Source organism: Podarcis liolepis, assembly GCF_965112155.1.
Source record: "Podarcis liolepis genome assembly, chromosome: 1".
NCBI classification, from domain to species: domain Eukaryota; kingdom Metazoa; phylum Chordata; class Lepidosauria; order Squamata; family Lacertidae; genus Podarcis; species Podarcis liolepis.
The window spans coordinates 82,995,297-83,016,598 of NC_139554.1; the positions used below are offsets into that span (position 1 = coordinate 82,995,297).

The 21,302-nt window shown below is 41.7% G+C and overlaps 4 protein-coding genes across 5 annotated transcripts; 3 read left to right on the forward strand and 1 right to left on the reverse strand.

The window, feature by feature from the left end:
- Positions 1–2,851: 2,851 nt before the first annotated feature.
- On the forward strand, positions 2,852–3,787 carry LOC310686134 (olfactory receptor 5AR1-like; the record flags this gene model as incomplete). The annotated part of the gene is made up of 1 exon (XM_083459333.1): positions 2,852–3,787. The coding sequence occupies one exon, from the start codon at positions 2,852–2,854 to the stop codon at positions 3,785–3,787; it is 936 nt and encodes a 311-aa protein (XP_083315459.1).
- A 1,827-nt stretch (positions 3,788–5,614) lies between these two features.
- LOC310714120 (olfactory receptor 5AR1-like) lies at positions 5,615–7,236 on the forward strand (the record flags this gene model as incomplete). Its single annotated transcript, XM_083519160.1, has 2 exons — positions 5,615–5,675; positions 6,282–7,236. The coding sequence occupies exon 2, from the start codon at positions 6,289–6,291 to the stop codon at positions 7,234–7,236; it is 948 nt and encodes a 315-aa protein (XP_083375286.1). The 5' UTR covers positions 5,615–5,675; positions 6,282–6,288.
- A 3,964-nt stretch (positions 7,237–11,200) lies between these two features.
- LOC310689353 (olfactory receptor 5AR1-like) lies at positions 11,201–12,157 on the forward strand (the record flags this gene model as incomplete). The annotated part of the gene is made up of 1 exon (XM_083466974.1): positions 11,201–12,157. One exon carries the CDS (start codon positions 11,201–11,203, stop codon positions 12,155–12,157), a length of 957 nt encoding a protein of 318 aa, XP_083323100.1.
- Positions 12,158–16,167: 4,010 nt separating this feature from the next.
- On the reverse strand, positions 16,168–20,407 carry LOC310713677 (olfactory receptor 5AR1-like; the record flags this gene model as incomplete). Of its 2 annotated transcripts, none has more annotated exons than XM_083518114.1 (3): positions 20,308–20,407; positions 18,124–18,212; positions 16,168–17,128 (listed from the first exon to the last, which is right to left on the reverse strand). In XM_083518114.1, exon 3 carries the CDS (start codon positions 17,119–17,121, stop codon positions 16,168–16,170), a length of 954 nt encoding a protein of 317 aa, XP_083374240.1. In that variant the 5' UTR covers positions 17,122–17,128; positions 18,124–18,212; positions 20,308–20,407. The 2 variants fall into 2 exon arrangements, with proteins under 2 accessions (XP_083374240.1, XP_083374241.1); XM_083518115.1 differs by lacking the exon at positions 20,308–20,407 and adding an exon at positions 18,906–18,944 and having other exon boundaries at positions 18,124–18,209.
- Positions 20,408–21,302: the final 895 nt, after the last annotated feature.

A 21,302-nucleotide genomic window follows, 5' to 3' on the forward strand; every position in this document is an offset into this window, starting at 1 on the left:
AAGGCCATATAGTGATTAATTAGCCAAAGGCCAACATACCAAATATGTTGGTATTGTTAGGTTGGCCTCATTGCTCATTATTTGGGGGATAAGGTACACTGCAGCTGCTGCTGAATCTACTACAAGCTTCCTCAATCAGCCCTCCAGATGTTTTTGGCCTACAACTCCCATGATCCCTAGCTAGCAGGACCAGTGGTCAGGGAAGATGGGAATTGTAGTCTCAAAACATCTGGAGGGAGTTGAGGAAGCCTGATCTACTGCATTGTGAGTATTGCACTAGCAGAAATAGTGCAGAAATAAGCAGCAATAAGCAAAGAGTAAATGACTTCTATCTGCAAGCTTACATTAAAGTGGCATGGAGTAGATTAATGGTTGAAAATATGTACTGAAATGAGTGGCATGGGGACAGTTTTGTTTCAAACCAATTATGGAAATAAACTCTCAGCTTGCAGGTCCTCAGGTGATGACTATGCGAAGAGGTCATACTGAATATTTTAATGATATGGGTTTCTCTCTTGAGAATTTCAGCAATTCTCTTCTAGCTCAATACCAAACCAGCTATAAAGCAAGAAATTCTATCCACATTTCATTGCTTTTTAAGCTTTGGGGATGACATTTTGTGATTCACAGGTAAGAGTTCTTAGACTATTTCTTCTTATTATGGTTGACACATGAAATATTGGCAAAAAAAAATGTTCTCTGGCAATCAGAAGTATAAGCAGCTAAATTGTCTGGAAGCTAAACAAGTTTTCAGTAGCCACCAACGATGGGTAGAGATTGAAAGCCCTTTGTGATGCTGCATTACAAATCTCTTGCAGGTTTCCTAAGGATCTACGCAACCAAAGCTGATCTTCAGAAACATTGAGTGAGGTACGAACATCACATAGATTCATCCATGTATTACCATCCATTTATTAATCTAGAAGTTTATTCCTTTTGGCATCGCCAAACTCCAACCCATGCAAAACCACTTTAAAGTCAAGGGGATCATTATTGGTGCATTATCTTTTTAATCATCCATTTATAATATCTCCTTATTTATCTATATTTGTTGTGACCCAGCAAACCCTAAGGACTGTTTGGGTGCTGCAGGGCTATTTATTTATTTCTTTATTGTCTACAGCTGCCTTGGCAATAAATGGGGACGGGCTTTTCACAGGTGGGAGAAGAGAAACCATTCTGGGACTCACAGCCACAATCCAGGCTTTCTTTAAAAAAAAGTGCTGGATGCAACCAGTGCAGAAATATTTTGAAAGGCTAGATTATCCACACTGCCCAGCTGCAATGGTGCAACAATTTCTGACTGGCATCTTATATTTGGACTGTAAAATTTGGGAGCACGGAACTTACTCTGATGTGAATGTGTTTAAGGATTGCAATCTAAAATTCATAGAATAACATAATTTTTAATACCTACTTTTTTGATGTGTAAAAGAATGTTGGTATATGGATGGAAAAGATGCATCACTGGACATTAATGATGTTGTGAGCACTAGCCAATAGGTGCCCATTATTCATCCAGAAGTACATCCCACAAAATATAGGCACAATAGATTGCACTTCTACATGTGGTGGGGGTGAGAGAATTTCAAAATGCCAGCAATTCAGTTTTAGCAAGTTTTGTGCAAAAGAGAGAGACAAGGAGATACAGAAAGATACAGAGAGAGACTTCGTCCTCCCAGAAGGAAGGACGTTGCTGTGGAAATTACAGTTAGAATGCATGTTGGCAAGCCTACTTGAGTGCTTATTATACCTAATTCTAAATATATGTTCTGATGTCAAACTGATTTGCTACTCAAAATAGTCTACCTGAATTCTACACAAAGAAAGGGGGGAGAGGAAAAGGTAGGAAACAAAGACATTTTAAGTTATTCCTTTCAAAACTGGTGGTAAGAATGCTAACTCCCTCATTCAATGTAGTAGGTAGAGAACTACTCAGTCAAAACCTCCATTGTACCCAGTGCTTTTTTTCTAAAATAATGTTTAGGGGTACTCTCATTTTCCTGCTCATATTGAAATACTGCCCCTCAATGAGGCCAAATTTAGATTCACAAAATGTTTAGGGGTATGCATACCCCCAGAAAAAAGGCACTGGTTATAGCTCTTTTTTCATTAATGGGTTTTTATTCTGGTTATGTAAAGCAAAGTTGGTAGACTTGAAACTGTGCTCTAGAAAATGTCTGAGGAAGGCTTTCTCAACCTCTCTTTACATGAAATGATGGAGGCTACTTTTCCAAGCAATCCAGTCATTATGAGACTGGTCTTCCCCCAAATAAGGGGTGCTTCAGTGAATTTTCTTATTCATTTCACATCAATGTCTAGTGAACAAATTCATCAAAGCAGAAACCGTGTTACTGTTTCTGACAAAACAATATAATAATGATGATGATGATGATGATGAGAGACTCTTCTCAGTGTCCCACTTAGGATGGGACAAAAGAGAAGGTATTCCCAGTGGCTGCACCCAGGTTAGGGAACCATGAAATCATTTTATTTTTATGATTTATTTTTTTAAAAATGTGGCCCTGTCCCTGTTTTGCAATTGTTTGATGCTGTATTATGAAATTGTAATGTTTCATTATGTACTAGATCAATCACCTCACACTTCAGGAGAGGGCCTCCTGCAGATTCCATCTTACTAGAAAGTCCATACCATATGACATAGGAATCAGGCTTTTAGTGTGGTGGTACCTACCCTTTTGAATTTCCTCCTATTACACATCAAGCAGGGATCATCTCTATTGCCTTTTCACAATATACTCCTGAGGGATGTAGAAAAGCAAAGATGTGGTTGACCTTGATTGTCACATTATGCTAATAATTATTTTTATCCCATTATAGAGGAATAATAATGAAGCAAAATCTCACTTCTGTAACGGAATTCATCCTTGTAGGATTCATGGACCACCCTGACCTCCAAGTCCCCCTCTTCATCTTGTTCCTGGTTATCTATGTAGTCACAATAATAGGCAACCTTGGGATAATCATAGTAACCAGTATGGATGCTCGGCTCCACACCCCAATGTACTTTTTCCTGAGAAACCTCTCCATTATCGATATTGGTTATTCAACTGCCATTGCCCCCAAGTTGCTGACAACCTTTGTGACAGAGAAGACAACCATTTCTTTCAAGGGATGCACAGTGCAGTTTTTCTTTTTTTGTTTGTTTGTGACCACTGAAGCCTGCCTTCTTGCTGTGATGGCGTACGATCGCTTCACAGCCATCTGCAACCCACTGCTCTATTTTGCTATTATGTCAAAGAAGTTGTGTGCCATATTGGTGGTAGTTGCATATAGTTGTGGCTTGGCAAGTTCAACTATCCATACCATTTTCATATTCAATTTGTCCTTCTGCAGTTCAAATATCATTAATCATTTTTTCTGTGATGTTCCTCCTATACTCCAGTTGTCCTGTTCTGACACCCATGTCACTCGCACTGTGCATTTCATTTTATCCACTGTCATTGCACTGACGACTTTTCTCATTGTCTTGGTCTCCTACATTGCCATAGTTTTTGCTATCATGCAGATCCGTTCTGCCCAGGGCAGATACAAAGCCTTCTCCACCTGTGCTTCCCACCTGACCACAGTCACTATCTTCTTTGGAACCATCATCTTCATGTATATACGGCCTGGCTCCAGTTTCCCAAAGGATCAGGACAAAATAGTTTCTGTGTTCTATACTCTCGTGACATCCCTGCTCAACCCTCTCATCTACAGCCTAAGGAACAAAGATGTGAAAGATGCTGTGTGCAGGATAGCAGGCAAAGTGGCATTTCTTAAGTAGCCACTCTGCAACTGCTTCATCCTGCCTCCACCATCATTGCCATAAGGGCATGAATTCCCCCTGCCCAGTTACCCCACAGCAGTGGCCAATGGTTCCTACAAGCAAGCCACTTTTCCTGTTACTGTTGATGCTACCTGTAACACGTGTGACTCTTTAGGGACTTGTTTTGAGCCAGTGATGTTCAGTTAAATTCTTTGTGTTTGGGCATCTGTGTGAACTATGAAAAGCCATGGTAGGTTCATCACACACACATTGCTCTTGGGATGAAATACATTGACCTTTTAAAAAATGATTTCTCTGTTGGTCATGTTCTCCATTTATTCTGAAAGTTTTTGATCCATGGCCTTGGGTGGTATTGGATTCCCTCCCCTCCCCCTCCCCCCGAGCCTCACACCTGGTTATCACATATGTTTAACTCACTTTGATGCATTGTCAGCTAAGGCTTGCGCAATGGGACTCCCCCCCCTTCTCCTTCCACATGCCCCCTAAATATGTTCTGGGGTTCTCTCAGCCCTCTGGAGCAGATTTGGGGAGTCCACAGGAGATGCACAGGGGGAGGAGAGGGGGAAAGTCTCGTTGTGCAAGTCAAAATCCATGCACTAATGAGACATGTTAGTTGGATACCACCCATTGTTACGTTTCCAAATGTGTTGAGAATTTTTGTTTTCTCCCAAAGCTTCCTGAATTAGTCCATTCTAGTTCTGCAGTTTCAAATTCTTGTTGGCTTTGTGTTTTTAGCATTGCTTTATGATTTGTATTCTGTTTGATATTCTGTTTTTGTACACTACTCATGTATTCTTGGAATGTAGACTGGTTAAATAAAACAACAACAACTACCAAGAAGTGATGTGAACTGGTGCTCTAGATCTGAGACAATATATTACTTTGTAGTCATCTACTATTCCCTAGTGGACCTGAAGGGAATGTTGCAATCTCAGTTATATCTTACTTAGAAAATCCCATGGGGTCTATGTCCCTAGTTTCCAAGGAATCATATATAAACACATCTTGCTAATGCACACAGTGATACGCTTGTAGTCATGAAATGACTTTTCTTTCCACTGGTAAGAGTTACCAGCTTGACTAATAAAGCTGAAATAGATACCACCATCATTTTTTCTGCATTTTTGTTATGTCGGTAAGAGATATTGCATTCAATTGTACCAACTCTTTAAAAGCCTTTCATTTTGACATTTGCAGCAAACTGACACAAAATCGGGGGGGGGGGGAGAGAGTCAAAAGAAAGAACCTGTGCCCAGTTGTATTTGTTTAAACATAATAGAATATGGAATATTATGCTCAGAAGTAAAACTCATTGAGTTCAGCCATATATACTCCCCCTAATAACTGCAGCCTTAATTACTGAAGCTTGTTTTATTGTCCAAGATTCAAGAATAGCAGGTGGTATGGATGGAAGCTGCCGCAAAAGATACTGGAAGCAAGTCTTTCTAGGAAGCAGCAATGTGGGTATGTAACAATATGAAACATGCACTTGATGATTGCACCAGACTCTTCAAAGTCTTATGCCTGAGCTGGTTGTTTCTGAGTACTATGCTTACATGAGAAATGAATGGGCATCAGTTGAGGATTTCTGATTTCGTGGGTGTGTGCCGATCCGATCCCACCCAACAGCCATGTATACTCCAGAAGGCTGTCCACCAGGTAATGTGCGTCTCACTTGGAAAAAATCCTCCTCATACCTGCACCATCCAGGGGTCCTTTACATCATGTGTTGATTATGACCTGATGACTCATGCCTAAGCTCAACAATGGCTGACATTTATAACTATTTGGTGGGATTCAATGAACAACTCTCATGAACAGGAGCCCATTTGATGACTTCCAACTTCACAACGGGGGTTTCTCCCTCTCCTCCCCTATAGCCCTGGTAGGGAGAAACCCCAAACTGCACTCAGTGGGAGAAGGTAATGGAACATCCTATCTAGCAAGCTGCTGTACTTGTCATGACAGAACATTCAGAAGAACCCAGCACTTAATTCCTCCCATTGTGCTTCAAGTCATGGAAGGTGATATTTTTAAAAATTGTCACGATTTCTGATCCTTTCTGCAATATTCATTCAAGTCATCACTTGATTGTGCATTAATTAGCCCCAGTGCTGGTAAAGATAGTCATAACTAGGGGTAGATGAGAATTTGGTTTGGGTTTTAATGAGAAGCCACCCAGTTTACACTTTTCAAACCAATATGGTAGTCAAAAACTTTAGACCAAATCTACACTTCTCTGAATTTTGTGATGCAGTTCTTCCACCAAATAATATGTACAAAAATGCACATATACATTACTGAAAATAACAAAGAGAACTGAATTAGGTGAAATCGCTTGCCAATATGTGTATAATAATTGAAAATACATGCAAAAATGTGTTTATTGAAAGAAATTCAGACTAAAATGCTGACACATTTTCATGAGAATTTTTAAGAATAAATAAATAAAATTACTTACTTTTTATTTCCTTTTTTCTTTTCCTCTTAGGGAAACTATGGGATTAATGATGGAGTACACAAATCAAACCATGGTGACTGAATTCATCCTTCTGGGCTTTATGGAATATCCAGAGTTGTGGGCCCTTCTCTTCCTCCTGTTCCTCTTGATCTACATTGTCACAGTGTCAGGGAATATTGGCATCATCATACTAGCCACCCTTGATGCAAACCTGCACACTCCCATGTACTTTTTCCTCAGCAACCTATCTTTGGTTGACGTTGGCTATTCCACCACTATCGCTCCCAGGTTGCTGATGACCTTTCTGGAGAGCAATAATGCTATTGCGTTCACAGAGTGTACCATGCAATTTTTCTTTTTGTGTTTATTTATCACAGTCGAAACTTGTCTTCTAGCTATTATGGCTTACGATCGTTTCACTGCCATTTGCAACCCATTACTCTATTTTGTTGCCATGTCTAGAAAGCTCTGTCTGGTCTTAGTAATAGGTGCATATATTTGTGGCTTTGTGAATTCAGTTGCACAGACTTCATTGATATTTAGCCTTTCTTTCTGCAGCTCAAATGTTATCAATCATTTCTTTTGTGACATCCCTCCCATCCTGAAACTTTCCTGTTCAAGCACAGAAGTGGCTAACACTGTGCATTTCATCTTTTCTACTGCAATAGTCACGGCCACTTTGTTGATTATCCTCATCTCCTATATCTACATTATTTTTGCCATCCTGCGGATTCGCTCTGCTCAGGGCAGACACAAAGCTTTTTCCACCTGTGCCTCTCACCTCACGTCTGTCACAATCTTCTATGGGACCATTATCTTTATGTATCTGAGGCCCAATTCCAGTGTCTCAATGGATGAAGATAAAATTGTTTCAGTGTTCTATACTCTTGTGATCCCAATGCTAAATCCTTTCATCTACAGTCTGAGAAATAAAGATGTGAAGAATGCTTTCCTAAGGATGAATGGAAAGATCTCATTAAATTAAGTCAGTTATTGCTCTAGATGAGTGAGTTTCCAGTAGATAATAACCAAGGAAGTGTGTATTTGTTCTATTTGTGTGTGTGTGGGTGGGTGGGTGTAATTGTCCTGATGTGTTGCTTTTTTTTCTTCTTTTTCTTTTTTTGCCCATTCCACATTTAATAGTCAGTAGGTGGCATTAATAGTACATAGCATGGTTGGCTGGCATCTGTGTGTATTGGGAGACAATGGATGAGTTTGTCCTCACGGGTGAAGTCAAACCGCTGGAGAGTTACAGTGGGTGGTTGGACATTGGTGAAGCCCTGATATTGGGTAGAGGGTAGCTTGTAACCTCTTCCTGCCCCTCTTTGGTTATGGGTATTTTGTTAAAGGGATCCGGGGAGAGTGGCCTATAATCAACACCCAGACGGGGACTAGGGTCATATCACTCCTCTAGCAGGGACCGCCCAGGGGATCTGCTATTTGATGTAGGTCATAGGCCCGCTCCCCATGGTGGTCTATCATTAGATGGATTCCCAGCAGATGGGCTGGAGTGATTTAAATTGGCTTCACCCAATGTTTATGAAAAACCACTCACATCTGTAACTAATAAAAGTAGTGGCCTATTTGATCCACAGTATATACTGTTGCCTGTTTATTTATTCACCCCTAGGGAGCTGCAGGTCCAGGGATCTTGGCAGGCAATTACAGCAGCTGCTGTGGCTGTAGAGACTGATACAAGAGAGACATGTTTAGTTGCATCTGTGGCGGATGAAGGCATCTAGTTTTGCTGCTACAGATGCACCATGACATTTCTTCTTTCTGTGGTCCTCCCAGTGGTCTTTCCTCCTTTGGTCACTGCTGTGGATACATGATCTGACTGTCTCTAGGCACTGTGGTTGTCTGCCAGGAATTCCCACATGATGGGGTTAATGTTGCTAGCATTCATGTCACGTTTGCAGAAATCTTTTGTAATGCAGAGCTAGTCTTCCAGTTGGCTTGCTTTATTTTCTGCTCAATGTTACCTTCTTTCATTTATTAAAAAAAATTATACTTCACATTTTAAATATAAATCCAAGCTATCATGGTTTGCAGAGAACTATAACATTGTTAAAAGACAATGAAAACAGTTCAGACTACTAAAATGATGGTTAGCACTCAATTTTAGTAATCAGTTCAAACCAATAGAGGGACCAAAAAAATTAGTATAAAAACTAGGCAACCCAAACTAAAGCACAGTAGAATAAAATGGATTGGCTGCTAATCTGAAGTTTAAAAGGTGGGAGTCTGGTGTTTCTCTCTGGAGAGGTAATGCTACAATCTGGGTGCCACATTGGAAAAGGCCCTGTCTTGCATCCCAACCAATTAGGCTTCTGGATATGAGATACATATTGAAAGCCTCTGAAGTAGAGCACAGTCAATGCACAGAATTGTGTTTCTTTGCCACTGACAGCATAGAGCGATATTACAATCTCATCTTGTTACTATCCTGCTCAGATATTACTAAGAAGGTTGAAGAGGGAGCTAGCAAGCTTCATCCCAGCTGGAGCCAGCTCCAAAGCTGCATAGACTCTCTGGGGAGTCTGCTCTCCTCTCCTCTCCTCTCCTCTCCTCTCCTCTCCTCTCCTCTCCTAATTAACTCCCATTTCTGCAAAATATTGCATAGACTCTCCGGGGGGGGGGTTGCATCTTTCCCTCCCAGTTGACCTCAGTCTCCAGGGTGAGAGCAGATGAAGGAAAAGAACTGGGCTGGTCACAAGAGGAGGAAGAGGGGGTTTTGAGTGTTCATGCACACCTGGCAGGGCTGTAAATAAGGAGAGTGCATTGGAGAACTAGAGTGGTAGGAGCCTAGGACTGCTGCCTTCACCACCTACAGCATCTCCTGGGTGCCCTGTGGAGCATGGAGTGCTGAGAGACAGGACTGGAGGCTGGAGAGTCTGCATTGTAAAAGGTGTTTCTTATTTATTTTCATTTCAAGTGGAGACCAAAGGGGTCATTTCAAGAAGAAGTGGATGGGAGGGGGAAGGCTGCGTCAGAGGCTGAATAAAAAAATGCTGGAGTGAAAGAAAGTAGTGGTGGAAGGGGGAGTATGTTTAAGAAAAATGGATGATTTTTTCAGACTAAAACAAGGACTGAAGATAGAGCTATATTGATTCACAAAGGCGGCTTCAACTAGCCCAGTTATATTTTTTGGGCTCCCAACACCTGTGTTTTTAAACTCAGTGCTTGGGTAATAAATTGTGTTGTGTAATGTAGAAATTTAAAAATGTCTGCTTTTGGTGTGAAAAGAGGTCCTTGCCATTGTTATTTTGGTGGACTACAATTCCCATCTTAAACACTGACTTTGAGGAATAACTGTTGTGTGTGTTTGAGTTTAAAGCAGAGGCTGGGTAGGAGTGCTTTAGTTGAAGTGCAGTACTTGGAAAACCTGTTTTGATATCCAGTGCAGTCTTCTAGTTGATAAAAACACTGACAGAGAAAGTTCCAGTATTTTCCCCTTAAATATATTTTGCAAAAAAAGATGTCACCGGAAACAGACTATTCCAGCCAGGAGTATTCATTGTTCCAATTATCATTAAACATTTCATTCATGATTTCAGCCAACAGGAGACTGAATCACTATGACATACTAACATGCATACAGGGAGTAAAGAATGTCAGGACTGTGACATTCAGGACTGTGACAAATGTGGTCCTCATGTAACTCTAAGTCCATAGGACCCTTCCAAGCAGCGGCGTAGCATGAGTTGTCAGCACCCGGGGCAAGAGAAGTAATTTGCGCCCCCTAACCCAGGGGTCTGCAACCTTTAAGACAAAAAGAGCCACTTGGACCCGTTTCTGAAGGGGAAAAAAACTGGGAGCCGCAAAACCATTGCGACATTTAAAGCATGCGCGCCGCTGCCCTCCAATCTGACAGCAGACGGGAAGGTGACGTTGGGAATGTGCGTGACTAACTCACGCACCGCCCGCATGCGACGTCACAGCCAGAACAGCGCCCGCCACAGTGGGGAGTGTCGGGGCGCACAATGCGCCCCCTCCCCTCGCTAGTATCCACCCCGGAGCCGCGGCAAAGGTGTAAAAGAGCCACATGCGGCTCCGGAGCCACGGGTTGCAGACCCCTGCCCTAACCCCTAACCTGCCGCCGCTCCCAGCTTCTTCTTGCTGCTGCCTGGTCTGGTCTGGTGTGGTTCTCTCCCACGCTCAGCGCTGCGCTGGGCGGCCGCTGCACTGTCCCTCCCCCAGATAGTCCCTCGCTCGCTCGCTCTCCGCACCGCACGCCTGGCACCCACCCCCTCCACAGTGGGCGGCGACCCAGCGGCTCGGATCGGATTCGCACAGCCAGCACTGCAGTGAGAGAGAGTGAGTGAGCCAGGTAGGGGCAGAGAGCTGCGAGTGCGAGCGCGCCCCTTCAGATGTTGCGGCCGGGCCCCCCTGCACCCCCCACGCTACGCCACTGCTTCCAAGCTAAAACTTCCTCACTAGACCATGCCTTTCATTAGCCTGCCCTCCTCAAGAACTTTTGCCTGCCAGGAAGGTGATACCGAATTCTGCCACTGGGCTTAAGGTCATGGGAGGTGATAGGAAGAATCGGTCCCAGATTTTTGAGTGGATTTTTGAGGTCCACTAGCGATGGAGGTTAAATTGAATTTTGTTTGCATTTTAGTGGAAATGACTTAATTTGTACTTCTTGAACCAATATGCAAACCAAAATTCAGCTATGCTTAGAAATGTGGACTTCCCTGTATTTTATTATGCCACCTTCTAAAATGGTACAAAAATGCATATATTGGTGAAAATTACCTTCAAAACTGGATTACATTAGGGAAAATCACATCAAAAAAATTCATATTAGTTAAACGGCATAGAAAAATGTGCTTGTTAGAAGAAATTTGCACTAAACTGCTAGGAAATTTTCATGAGGATTAAAAATATATACAGTACTTGTTTCACAATTTCATTTTCTTCCTCCTAGGGAAACTTTGGGGTAAATCATGGAATACACGAATCACAGCATTGTGACTGAATTCATCCTTCTGGGCTTCATGGACCATCCAGAGTTGTGGACCATTCTCTTCCTGGCATCTATCTTGATCTACATTGTCACAGTCTCAGGAAATCTTGGCATCATCATCCTAGCCGCTCTTGATGCAAACCTTCATACCCCAATGTACTTTTTCCTCAGCAACTTATCCTTGGTTGACGTTGGCTATTCCACTACTATCGCTCCTAGATTGCTGATGACCTTCCTACAAAAGGAGAGCACTATTCCGTTCTCAGAGTGTACCGTGCAATTCTTCTTTTTCTGTATGTTTGCTACAGTTGAAACTTTCCTTCTAGCTATTATGGCTTATGATCGCTTCACTGCCATTTGCAACCCATTACTTTATTGTGCTGCCATGTCTAAAAAGCTCTGTATAGTCTTAGTAACAGGTGCATATATTTGTGGATTTGTGAATTCAGCTGTTCAGGCTCCGTTGATATTTAGCCTTTCTTTCTGCAGCTCAAATGTTATCAATCATTTCTTTTGTGACATCCCTCCCATCCTGAAACTTTCATGTTCAAGCACAGAAGTGGCTAACACTGTGCATTTCATCTTATGTACTGTGATAGTTGTGACCACTTTGTTGATTATCCTCATCTCCTATATCTACATTATTTTTGCCATCCTGCGGATTCGCTCTGCTCAGGGCAGACACAAAGCTTTTTCCACCTGTGCCTCCCACCTCACGTCTGTCACAATCTTCTATGGGACCATCATCTTTATGTATATGAGGCCGAATTCCAGTGTCTCAACGGATGAAGATAAAATTGTTTCAGTGTTCTATACTCTTGTGATCCCGATGCTAAATCCATTGATTTACAGTCTGAGAAATAAAGATGTGAAGGATGCTTTCATCAGGATGAGAGGGAAGATTTCATTAAATGAATACATTTCCTTTTCAAGATGAGTTTCAGTTTCCAATAGATATTAACCAAGAAATAAAATGTGTATTTGTTTCATTTGTATGTGTGTGTGTAATTGTCCTACTGCAGAGGTGGCAAACCTTTTAGAGACTGAGTGCCCAAACTGCAACCAAAAACCCACGTATCAAAATGGCACTTACGGGATAAACAAATGAATATACTGCAATTTTTTGTGTATACCATGCCCCCAGAGTTGTTGAGCTTTTTGGGGGAGGATTGCTAAGAGTTGTTGAGTTGCTGAAGCTTTTTTTGGGGGGGGGAGGTTGCAGAAAAACACTCACACGCAGAAAAGAAGCAGAACCAACTGATAGTCTCAATGCTCAACGGCAGGGAGCAATCAACAAAAAACATTGACGCAGCAACCAACATGTGCACCTTTTCATTTTCCTACACAAACAGTTTCACACCCACAGTGGTGTGGGGGTAGCAGCGCGGACAGAAACTAGCTGCTTGGTGGGAACGCTACTTCCCCCAAGGCTGCTGCGGGCAGAGAGTGCTCTAGGGAGCATTTCCACCCCACAATGGCATGGGGGGCAGATGTACACCTAGAATGGCACTGCTGGGGCGATGGCGCACGTTCCCACAGAGAGGCCTCCATGTGCCCACTCTGGCATGCGTGCCATAGGTTTGCCACCACTGTCCTAGTGGGTTGCTTTTTTTTTTTTTTGCCTATTCCTCTCTGAGTAGTCAGTAGGTGGCATTAGTATTCCACCGCATGATTGGCTGTCTTCTGTTGGCACTGAGAAACAATGGATGAGTGTGCCTTCATGGGTGAAGTCAAAGTGCTGGAGATTTACAGCACCTGCTTTGGTTGTAGAGACTGATACAGGCGAGGCATGTTTTGCTGCTTCTGGGGCAGATGAAGGCATCTGGTTTTGCTGCTAAAGATGCACCATGGCGTTCCTTCTTTCTGCACTCCATCCAGCCGTCCTTCCTCCTCTCGTCACTGCTGTGAATACACAGCCTGACTGTCTCCAGGTACTATGGCCACCTGCAAGGGGTTCCCACACAACAGGGTTAATGTTGTCAGCCTTCCCGTCCTGTTTACAGACATCTTTCACAACACAGAGTTGGTCTGCCAATTGGCCTGGTGCCAGAAGCCAGCTCCCTTTGCAGCATGTCTTTAGGGATCCTGTCGTTTTCCATTCTGTGGTCATGACCAAGCCAGCATAGATGTCACTGAGAGATTCTGGGAGGTGAATGTGATGGGAATGTGGGTTTGAGACTCTGTCCTGCTTTGCCATGCACCAAATCTTCCTGACGCATTGCATTTGGGAGGTGCTGAAGCCTTGCTCCTGAAGTCTATAGGTTGCCCTCCGCTCTTGTGGCATATAAATATGTTGATTCAGTCACTTTGGATGGTTATGTGTAGGAAGGATCTTAGAATCATAGAATCATAGAGTTGGAATAGACCACAAGGGCCATCGAGTCCAACCCCCTGCCAAGTAGGAAACACCATCAGAGCACTCCTGACATATGGTTGTCAAGCCTCTGCTTAAAGACCTCCAAAGAAGGAGACTCCACCACACTCCACCACACTCCTTGGCAGCTTTAACCTAGGTGATCTCCTTAGGCACCTTTTGGGGTGAGGGGATGTCCCTGAAGCTGAATCTTGGGACTCTGGGGCCCTGGAGCTGGATAGGGAACACCTATGAGACCAACTTGCCTCATCTGCTTGGAGCTCTAGGACCCTGGGCTGGATTCACGCAGGGGAAACCTGCTTATTTGCCTTCAGGGTTTGGCCAGGTAAAGTGGGCAGGTAGTACTACTGCCACATCTCCACTTCCCACAGGCAGGGGTTGGCTTCCCTTATGGGTTTCAGGCTTTGCCTGGTGTTTGTAGTTAATTTTTGCACTTAGAGGGGTTTTCCCTCTGGAGGATTTGATTGGTTTGGCCATCAGATCACCATCACAATACTCACAGATATAAATGGTGGAATGCTTGAGCTGGGAGGGAGTGCTTTATTTCCTGCTCAATGTTACCTTCTTTTAATGATTATTTTTAAATATACTTCTTTCATTTATTCAAAAATTTATACTTCACTTTTGAAATATAAATCAAAGCCATCATGGTTTGCAGAGAATCATAAAATTGTTAAAAGACAATGAAAACAGTTCAAACTACTAAAATCATGGTTAGCACTCAATTTTAGTAATCAGTTAAAACCAACAGAGGGACCAAAAAAATTAGTATAAAAACTAGGCAACCCAGACTAAAACACAGTAGAATAAAATGGATTAGCTGCTAATCTGAAGTTTAAAAGGCCCTGTCTTGCATCCCAACCAATCATTCTTCTGGATATGAGACACATATTGAAAGCCTCTGAAGTAGAGCACAGTCAATGCACAGAATTGTGTTTCTTTGCCACTGACAGCATGGATGACATTACAGTCTCATCATGTTACCACCCTGCTCAGATAACATCAGGTATTTTATAAACAAATTCAAAAGAACCAGTCTTAGCATAGCTCCTTGTGTGACCCACTTCTTGCATCCCGTCATTGTGAGAATGGTCTGTTTATTCCTACTCTAAGCTTCCTCCGCTTCGGTCATTTACTTTTCCCTAGAGGAACTGTCCCCACTTATTCCCATTACTGCTAAGTTTACTTAGAAGTCTCTGACTAGATAGTGCATGTTTTTGAACGGTTAAAAACTCCTGCACAAGCTCTACTGTCAGTGATGTGTATCCTTTGGAGTGTATCACACACAGCACACCACTAGCAGAATGATATTGCAGCTTGAGTTCCAAGCTGAAAAATGCAAGCTGCATGTAATAGATTATTCAAAATCCTCCACTGAGACTGGGAAGAATGGAGGGTGGGAAGAATTTTAGCAAAGGAAATTCTCCACCCACATCAGTGGCTGGGGAAACTGAGCCAGATGGGTGGGGTATAAATAATAAATTGTTGTTGTTGTTTCAATCTGACCTGAACAGACTGAATCAAAACTTACAAAATGTATTCCAATATTGAGAAATGTTAAGTTCTATATTTAGGCAGGAAGAAGCAGCTGCATCAATATAAGATGGGTGGCACCTGGCTTACCAGTAAGTACAGTACATGTTTAAAGGATATAAGGGTCTCAGTAAACGACAAGCTGAACATGAGTTAATAGCAGGGTTGCCATACCTCTGGAAATTCCCAGACATGCCACTTTTGGGGGTTCTACGTGATCCCCAGAACGTGTACAGAGGAGGGCAACCAAGGTGATAAAAGGTCTGGAAACCAAGCCTTATGAGGAATGGTTAAGGGAGCTGGGTGTGTTTAACCTGAAAAAGAGAAGACTGAGAGGTGATACAATAGTCAGCTTCAAATATCTAAAGAGCTGCCATGTGGAATATGAAGCAAGATTGTTTTCTCCTTCTGTGGGGGCTAGGACCCAAACCAATGGATTTAAGTTACAAGAAAGGAGATTCCAGCTAATTCCTGGAGACAGCTCATGTATCCACAGTAGTGACCAAAGGAGGAAAGACCATAAACATTGGGTGAAGCCAGTTTAAATCACTCCAGCCCATCTGCTGGGAATGCATCTAATGGTAGACCACCATGGGCAGTGGGCCTATGACCTACATCAAATAGCGGATCCCCCTGGCAGGTCCCTGTTAGAGGTGTGATATGACCCTGGTCCCTGTCTGGGCATCAGTCATACGCCACTCCCCTCCCCCGATCCCTTTAACAAAATACCCTTAACCAAGGAGGGGCAGACAGAGGCTACAAGCTGCCCTCTACCCAATATCAAGGCTTCCCCAATGTCCAGCCGCCCAATGTAACTCTCCAACGTTTTGACTTCACCCGTGAGGACAAACTCATCCATTGTCTCCCAAGACAGACAGGTGCTAGCCAACCATGCTATGTACTGTTAATGCCACCTACTGACTATTAAGTGTGGAATGGTCAAAAAAAGCAACACACCAGGACACACACACACACACAAATAGAACAAATACACACTTTCTTGGAAACTCAAACTCATCTTGAAGAATAACTGAATTAATTTAATGAGATCTTAATGAAATCTTCCCTCTCATCCTTATGAAAGCATCTTTCACATCTTTATTTCTCAGACTGTAGATCAATGGATTTAGCATGGGGATCACAAGAGTATAGAACACTGAAACAATTTTATCTTCATCCATTGAGACACTGGAATTGGGCCTCAGATACATAAAGATAATGGTCCCATAGAAGATTGTGACAGACGTGAGGTGGGAGGCACAGGTGGAAAAAGCTTTGAGTCTGCCCTGAGCAGAGCGAATCCGCAGGATGGCAAAAATAATGTAGATATAGGAGATGAGGATAATCAACAAAGTGGTTGTGACTATTGCAGTAGAAAAGATGAAATGCACAGTGTTAGCCACTGCTGTGCTTGAACAGGAAAGTTTCAGGATGGGAGGGATGTCACAAAAGAAATGATTGATAACATTTGAGCTGCAGAAAGAAAGGCTAAATATCAACGAAGCCTGAACAGCTGAATTCACAAAGCCACAAATATATGCACCTGTTACTAAGACTATGCAGAGCTTTTTAGACATGGCAACAAAATAGAGTAATGGGTTGCAAATGGCAGTGAAGCGATCATAAGCCATAATAGCTAGAAGGCAAGCTTCAACTGTGACAAACAGACAGAAAAAGAAAAATTGCACGGTACACTCTGTGAATGCAATAGCATTATTGCTCTCCAGAAAGGTCATTAGCAACCTGGGAGCGATGGTACTGGAATAGCCAACGTCAACCAAGGAAAGGTTGCTAAGGAAAAAGTACATGGGAGTGTGCAGGTTTGCATCAAGGGTGGCTAGTATGATGATGCCAATATTCCCTGACACTGTGACAATGTAGATCAAGAGGAACAGAAGGAAGAGAAGGGCCCACAGCTCTGGATATTCCATAAAGCCTACGAAGATGAATTCAGTCACCATGGTTTGATTTGTGTACTCCATCATTAATCCCATAGTTTCCCTAGGAGGAAAAGCAAAAAGGAAATAAAAAGCAAGTAATTTTATTTATTTATTATTAAAAATTCTCATGAAAATGTGTCAGCATTTTAGTGTGAATTTCTTTCAATAAACACATTTTTGCATGAAGTTTCAATTAATATATACATATTGGCAAGTGATTTCACCTAATTCAGTTCTCTGCGTTATTTCCAGTAATGTATTCATTTTTGTGCACCCTTTCTGCAATATATGCATTTTTAAAAAATATTATTAGCTGGGAGAACTGCATCACAAAATTCAGAGAAGTGTAGGTTTGGTTGAAATATTTGGGTTATCATATTGGTTTGAAAAGTGCAAACTGGTGGTTTCTCATTAAAATCCAAACCAAATTCTCATCTACCCCTAGTTATGACTATCTTTACCAGCATTGGGGCTAATTAATGCACAATCAAGTGATGACTTGCATGAAAATTGCAGAAGGGATCAGAAACCGTGACAATCTTTTAAAATATCATGTTCCATGACTTGAAGCGCAATGGGAGGAATTAAGTGCTAGGTTCTTCTGAATGTTCTGTCATGACATGTAAATCAGCTTGCTATAGGAGAAAGTGTATATTCCGATTATCTGTGAATCCCAAACTCAGTAATTGTGAAGTTTCCCTCTTCCATTTAAGAAAGGTGTGCTCTCATTTGAGAACAATGATGAAAGAGAATTACTTCCATACTCGATATGACACAGAGTAGCAAATCATCTTTAACATTTTGTTCCAAACAGCAGTAGTTTTATGAGGCCACATGCTTATGACTAGGGTGACATGGAGCTGCTTAACCTTTTCTCTAGGTGTAACACATAGCAACATGTAAAGTGATATTCTCTTCTCCCTCCCTCTCTCATTTAATCAAAGGCTGTTTTTGAGGCTACATATTTAAGTGGAGGGATAACAAGGAACTGTTTAATCCGCTCCCACCCTGGCCAGTTCACCCCAGAAATAAGCTTTAGGAACTCAAAATTCTTACCTCACAGAAGAGGTGAGCAACCAGGAATTCTTCACTTGCTCTTGTCTCAAGGGTCCTCTGTGGATGTTCGGATTCTTCTCCACAGCCTACTAACAGCAAATGACCGGGACAGTTCTTGTTACCAATTAAGGGTCAGGGAGCAAAGAACAGATTGGCACATAAATGTTCAGTCTCCTTTCCCCCATTTCTTTGTGTGTGTGTGTGTCTAGTTTATTTCTGAACCAAACCAATGGAAGCTATGGTCATTTCACTCATAATACACAATGTGCCATTCATATTGGCAACCTCAGATGTGATGCACTGGTACTCATCTTTATTTTATCATATGCTATTTTCTGTAGAAGATAATATTTTGACTTAGCACAAATGTAGGTTTGTCACTCATTCCTTATTTCCACTGTTCACATTATAGGACCTCTCATCATAATTAATAAAATAATAATAAAAAAATAAACTCTGCATGGGCAGAGTTTTCCCATATTTTAAAGGAAGATGGAAAGATGCAATCCCATGTTATCATGTTATCTTGTTTTACTGAGGCATTAGCTACTCTGACATCAGTAGATTTTAAGCCCAAATACATGTGCATAATATTGCAAACTCCGAGCTGAGGTTTCAATGTTATGCAACTGCAAGTCAGTACAGGACAGACTTATGACCTAAAAATGCAGGTTGTGCCAAAGGCTGACACAAAACAGCTGGGGTGGGAGAAATTTCAAATGAAAGGCAAGAGGGGGTGTTGAACCCTATCTCTGCTCCCCACTTTCCCACTGCAAACTCACCTGCTTTTCTCCGAGATGCCATTTGAGATTAGAAATTAAAGGCAGGATTCACCTCACCAGCCTTGTCAGAGGAAGACACAGACTTACACTTTTACAACAGGGCTTTCGGCCCTCTCCTTCCCCCAACACCCCAGTAATTGACTCAAGGGTAACCTGCAGAATAGTACACAGAGGAAAGAGGGGGTGGTCATTTCATCTGAGAAGCTCTAATGCTTGCACAGACAGAATGGTTAGAAAAGGGTGGCACTGAATGGCACTGTCTTAGCCTAATTCATTCTGCCCATTCACTAACTAGGATTTTTTTTTAATGGCTATATTTTTTGACAGGAGTGGATGATTTTTGCAAACATAGTACCCACTTTCCCCAAGCAGCTTAGAATGATAAATGGAAGTGTTTGGTTTCTATATTTTTTCTTGATTTGGCAAAATACCATCAAAAATTGATATGTATTTCCCCACATATATTTTTTTTAAAAAATAAAACTTTGCAAACTGCTTTGGAAATGGGGAAAACAGAATTAGTGACTGGAAAAATGAGGCACTAAGAGAAACTGAAATTGATAGATTCCCCTATGTCTAATTCTGACTAGTGTCACAAGTTTCTCCACATGACCCATATGTTTTGTTCACAAAAAGTTGATCTTTTAGAACATCCTTAATCAGCCCTTGTAGCACGCTACTACAGCAAAGGGACAGGTCCATCTAGCCTTCCTAAATCCATCAAATATTAGGCTTCCATGTAGTTTCATGTTTCTTTTTTCTCATTCTTTTTACTTTAATGTCATCATCTCTGCCACTTGAGTAAACAGAAATTTAAAGCTGGGAAGAATTGTGCTATTCTTCCTACTGAAAGGGTGTCTTCCCATTCATTTGTTAGGCTGCTGTGGCGAATAAAAAAGGAACGTGCCTGCAGTGTTTAAGCTGCAAATACATAGAACCAGAGAATTTTGGAGTTGGATGGGATCACAATGATCATCTACTCCAATCCCCTGCAATATGGCTTGAACCAACAACCCTCAGATTAAGAATCTCATGCTCTACCAACCAAACTATCCCTTCCCTTTCGCAGAAAGAAAGCAGAGATATTGCATTAACCCACTGGCCTCAATGCCCAACTAATATGACAGGTCTCTTAAACTTGAAACTTAAATGTTTTATCTGAGCTGAGTTTGAAAATTTGGCTGCAAAGCCTCATGAAAATACTGCCTGGCTAATTCGTTTCAGTCCACATTTATGGAGATCTGCTTTATCTGTTGGTCTCTTAACAGTCACAGGAAACATTCAGGAGACAACATGTAGCAAGGTCTGCCAGCCATACAACTTTTGTGAACAGAAAATGAAAATAAATTCTGTATAACTGAGATTTTATCCCGGTAAGTCAACATAGCCCAAGTAACTTTACCTGTGAAGATGATAGATGTCATTTCTAAAGACTTCCAAATCAAGATGCGTAGATAGAGCTGCTCATTTTATACTTGCTTTGGTATTACCTAGAAATCAAATCCTTGAAATATATGAATGAGAGCTGTATTATTAAAATGTTGTGTAGGACCTCTCAGCATAATCACCTGAGGACATGCTGTGTGGGAATTTGTTCTTGTTCTCACTGTTCATCCTTAATTAGTTTGAAACAGGACTACTGGCTTTCCATTCAGCCCACACAATATGGTCACAATCCTCATTAGTTATTTTTCTCTACCTTGTTTTCAAATAAGCTCATTGATAAAGAGTATGGTAGAATCAGAAGACTCTTTATTTGCATCAGCCACTAGCCATATCAATAAAATAAAATGGAATATACTGAAGACAGGGATAAATACTTAAGTATAAAAAATAGGTTCTGGAGTTATACATCAATAATGAAATAAAAGATCTTATTCCAATTGCCCCTGCTAAAAAAATTGCAGTTTTTGCTGTCACCTTATTATCTTGATTTGCCAGAAGAAAGGACACAGTAGCAATGGTTGAGCAACCTGGTTTGGATAGTAGTAGAGGGTTAATAACCTCACTCCTCAAAAAGGGGTATCATTGTCTATTCCCAAACTCATGAACATTGAAGCCAACCCAACAGTGCCAAAATACTTATCATTGGAAAGTGTCTTATGAGTTCTTTGTATTTTGAGTGTGCATTGTTCTCTTGGAAGATATTTAATAGGATCAGTTCTAGGGTTGCTTCTATTACCTGTTTTGTTATTTTGCAGATTTATTGTAAGACTGATGTCCATAAATGTTGAATTTTGGAGCATTCCCACCAAATGTGGAGGTATGTACCTATAGTGTTGAACCTTGTGGTGCTAGCAAAGCTTGCAAGATCTTGCTGGCAAATCAGGGTGAGGATTCCAACCAGGAATTCAACGTCTGAGCGTGGGGTGCCGTGGCCAATCCCCCTCCTCTGAC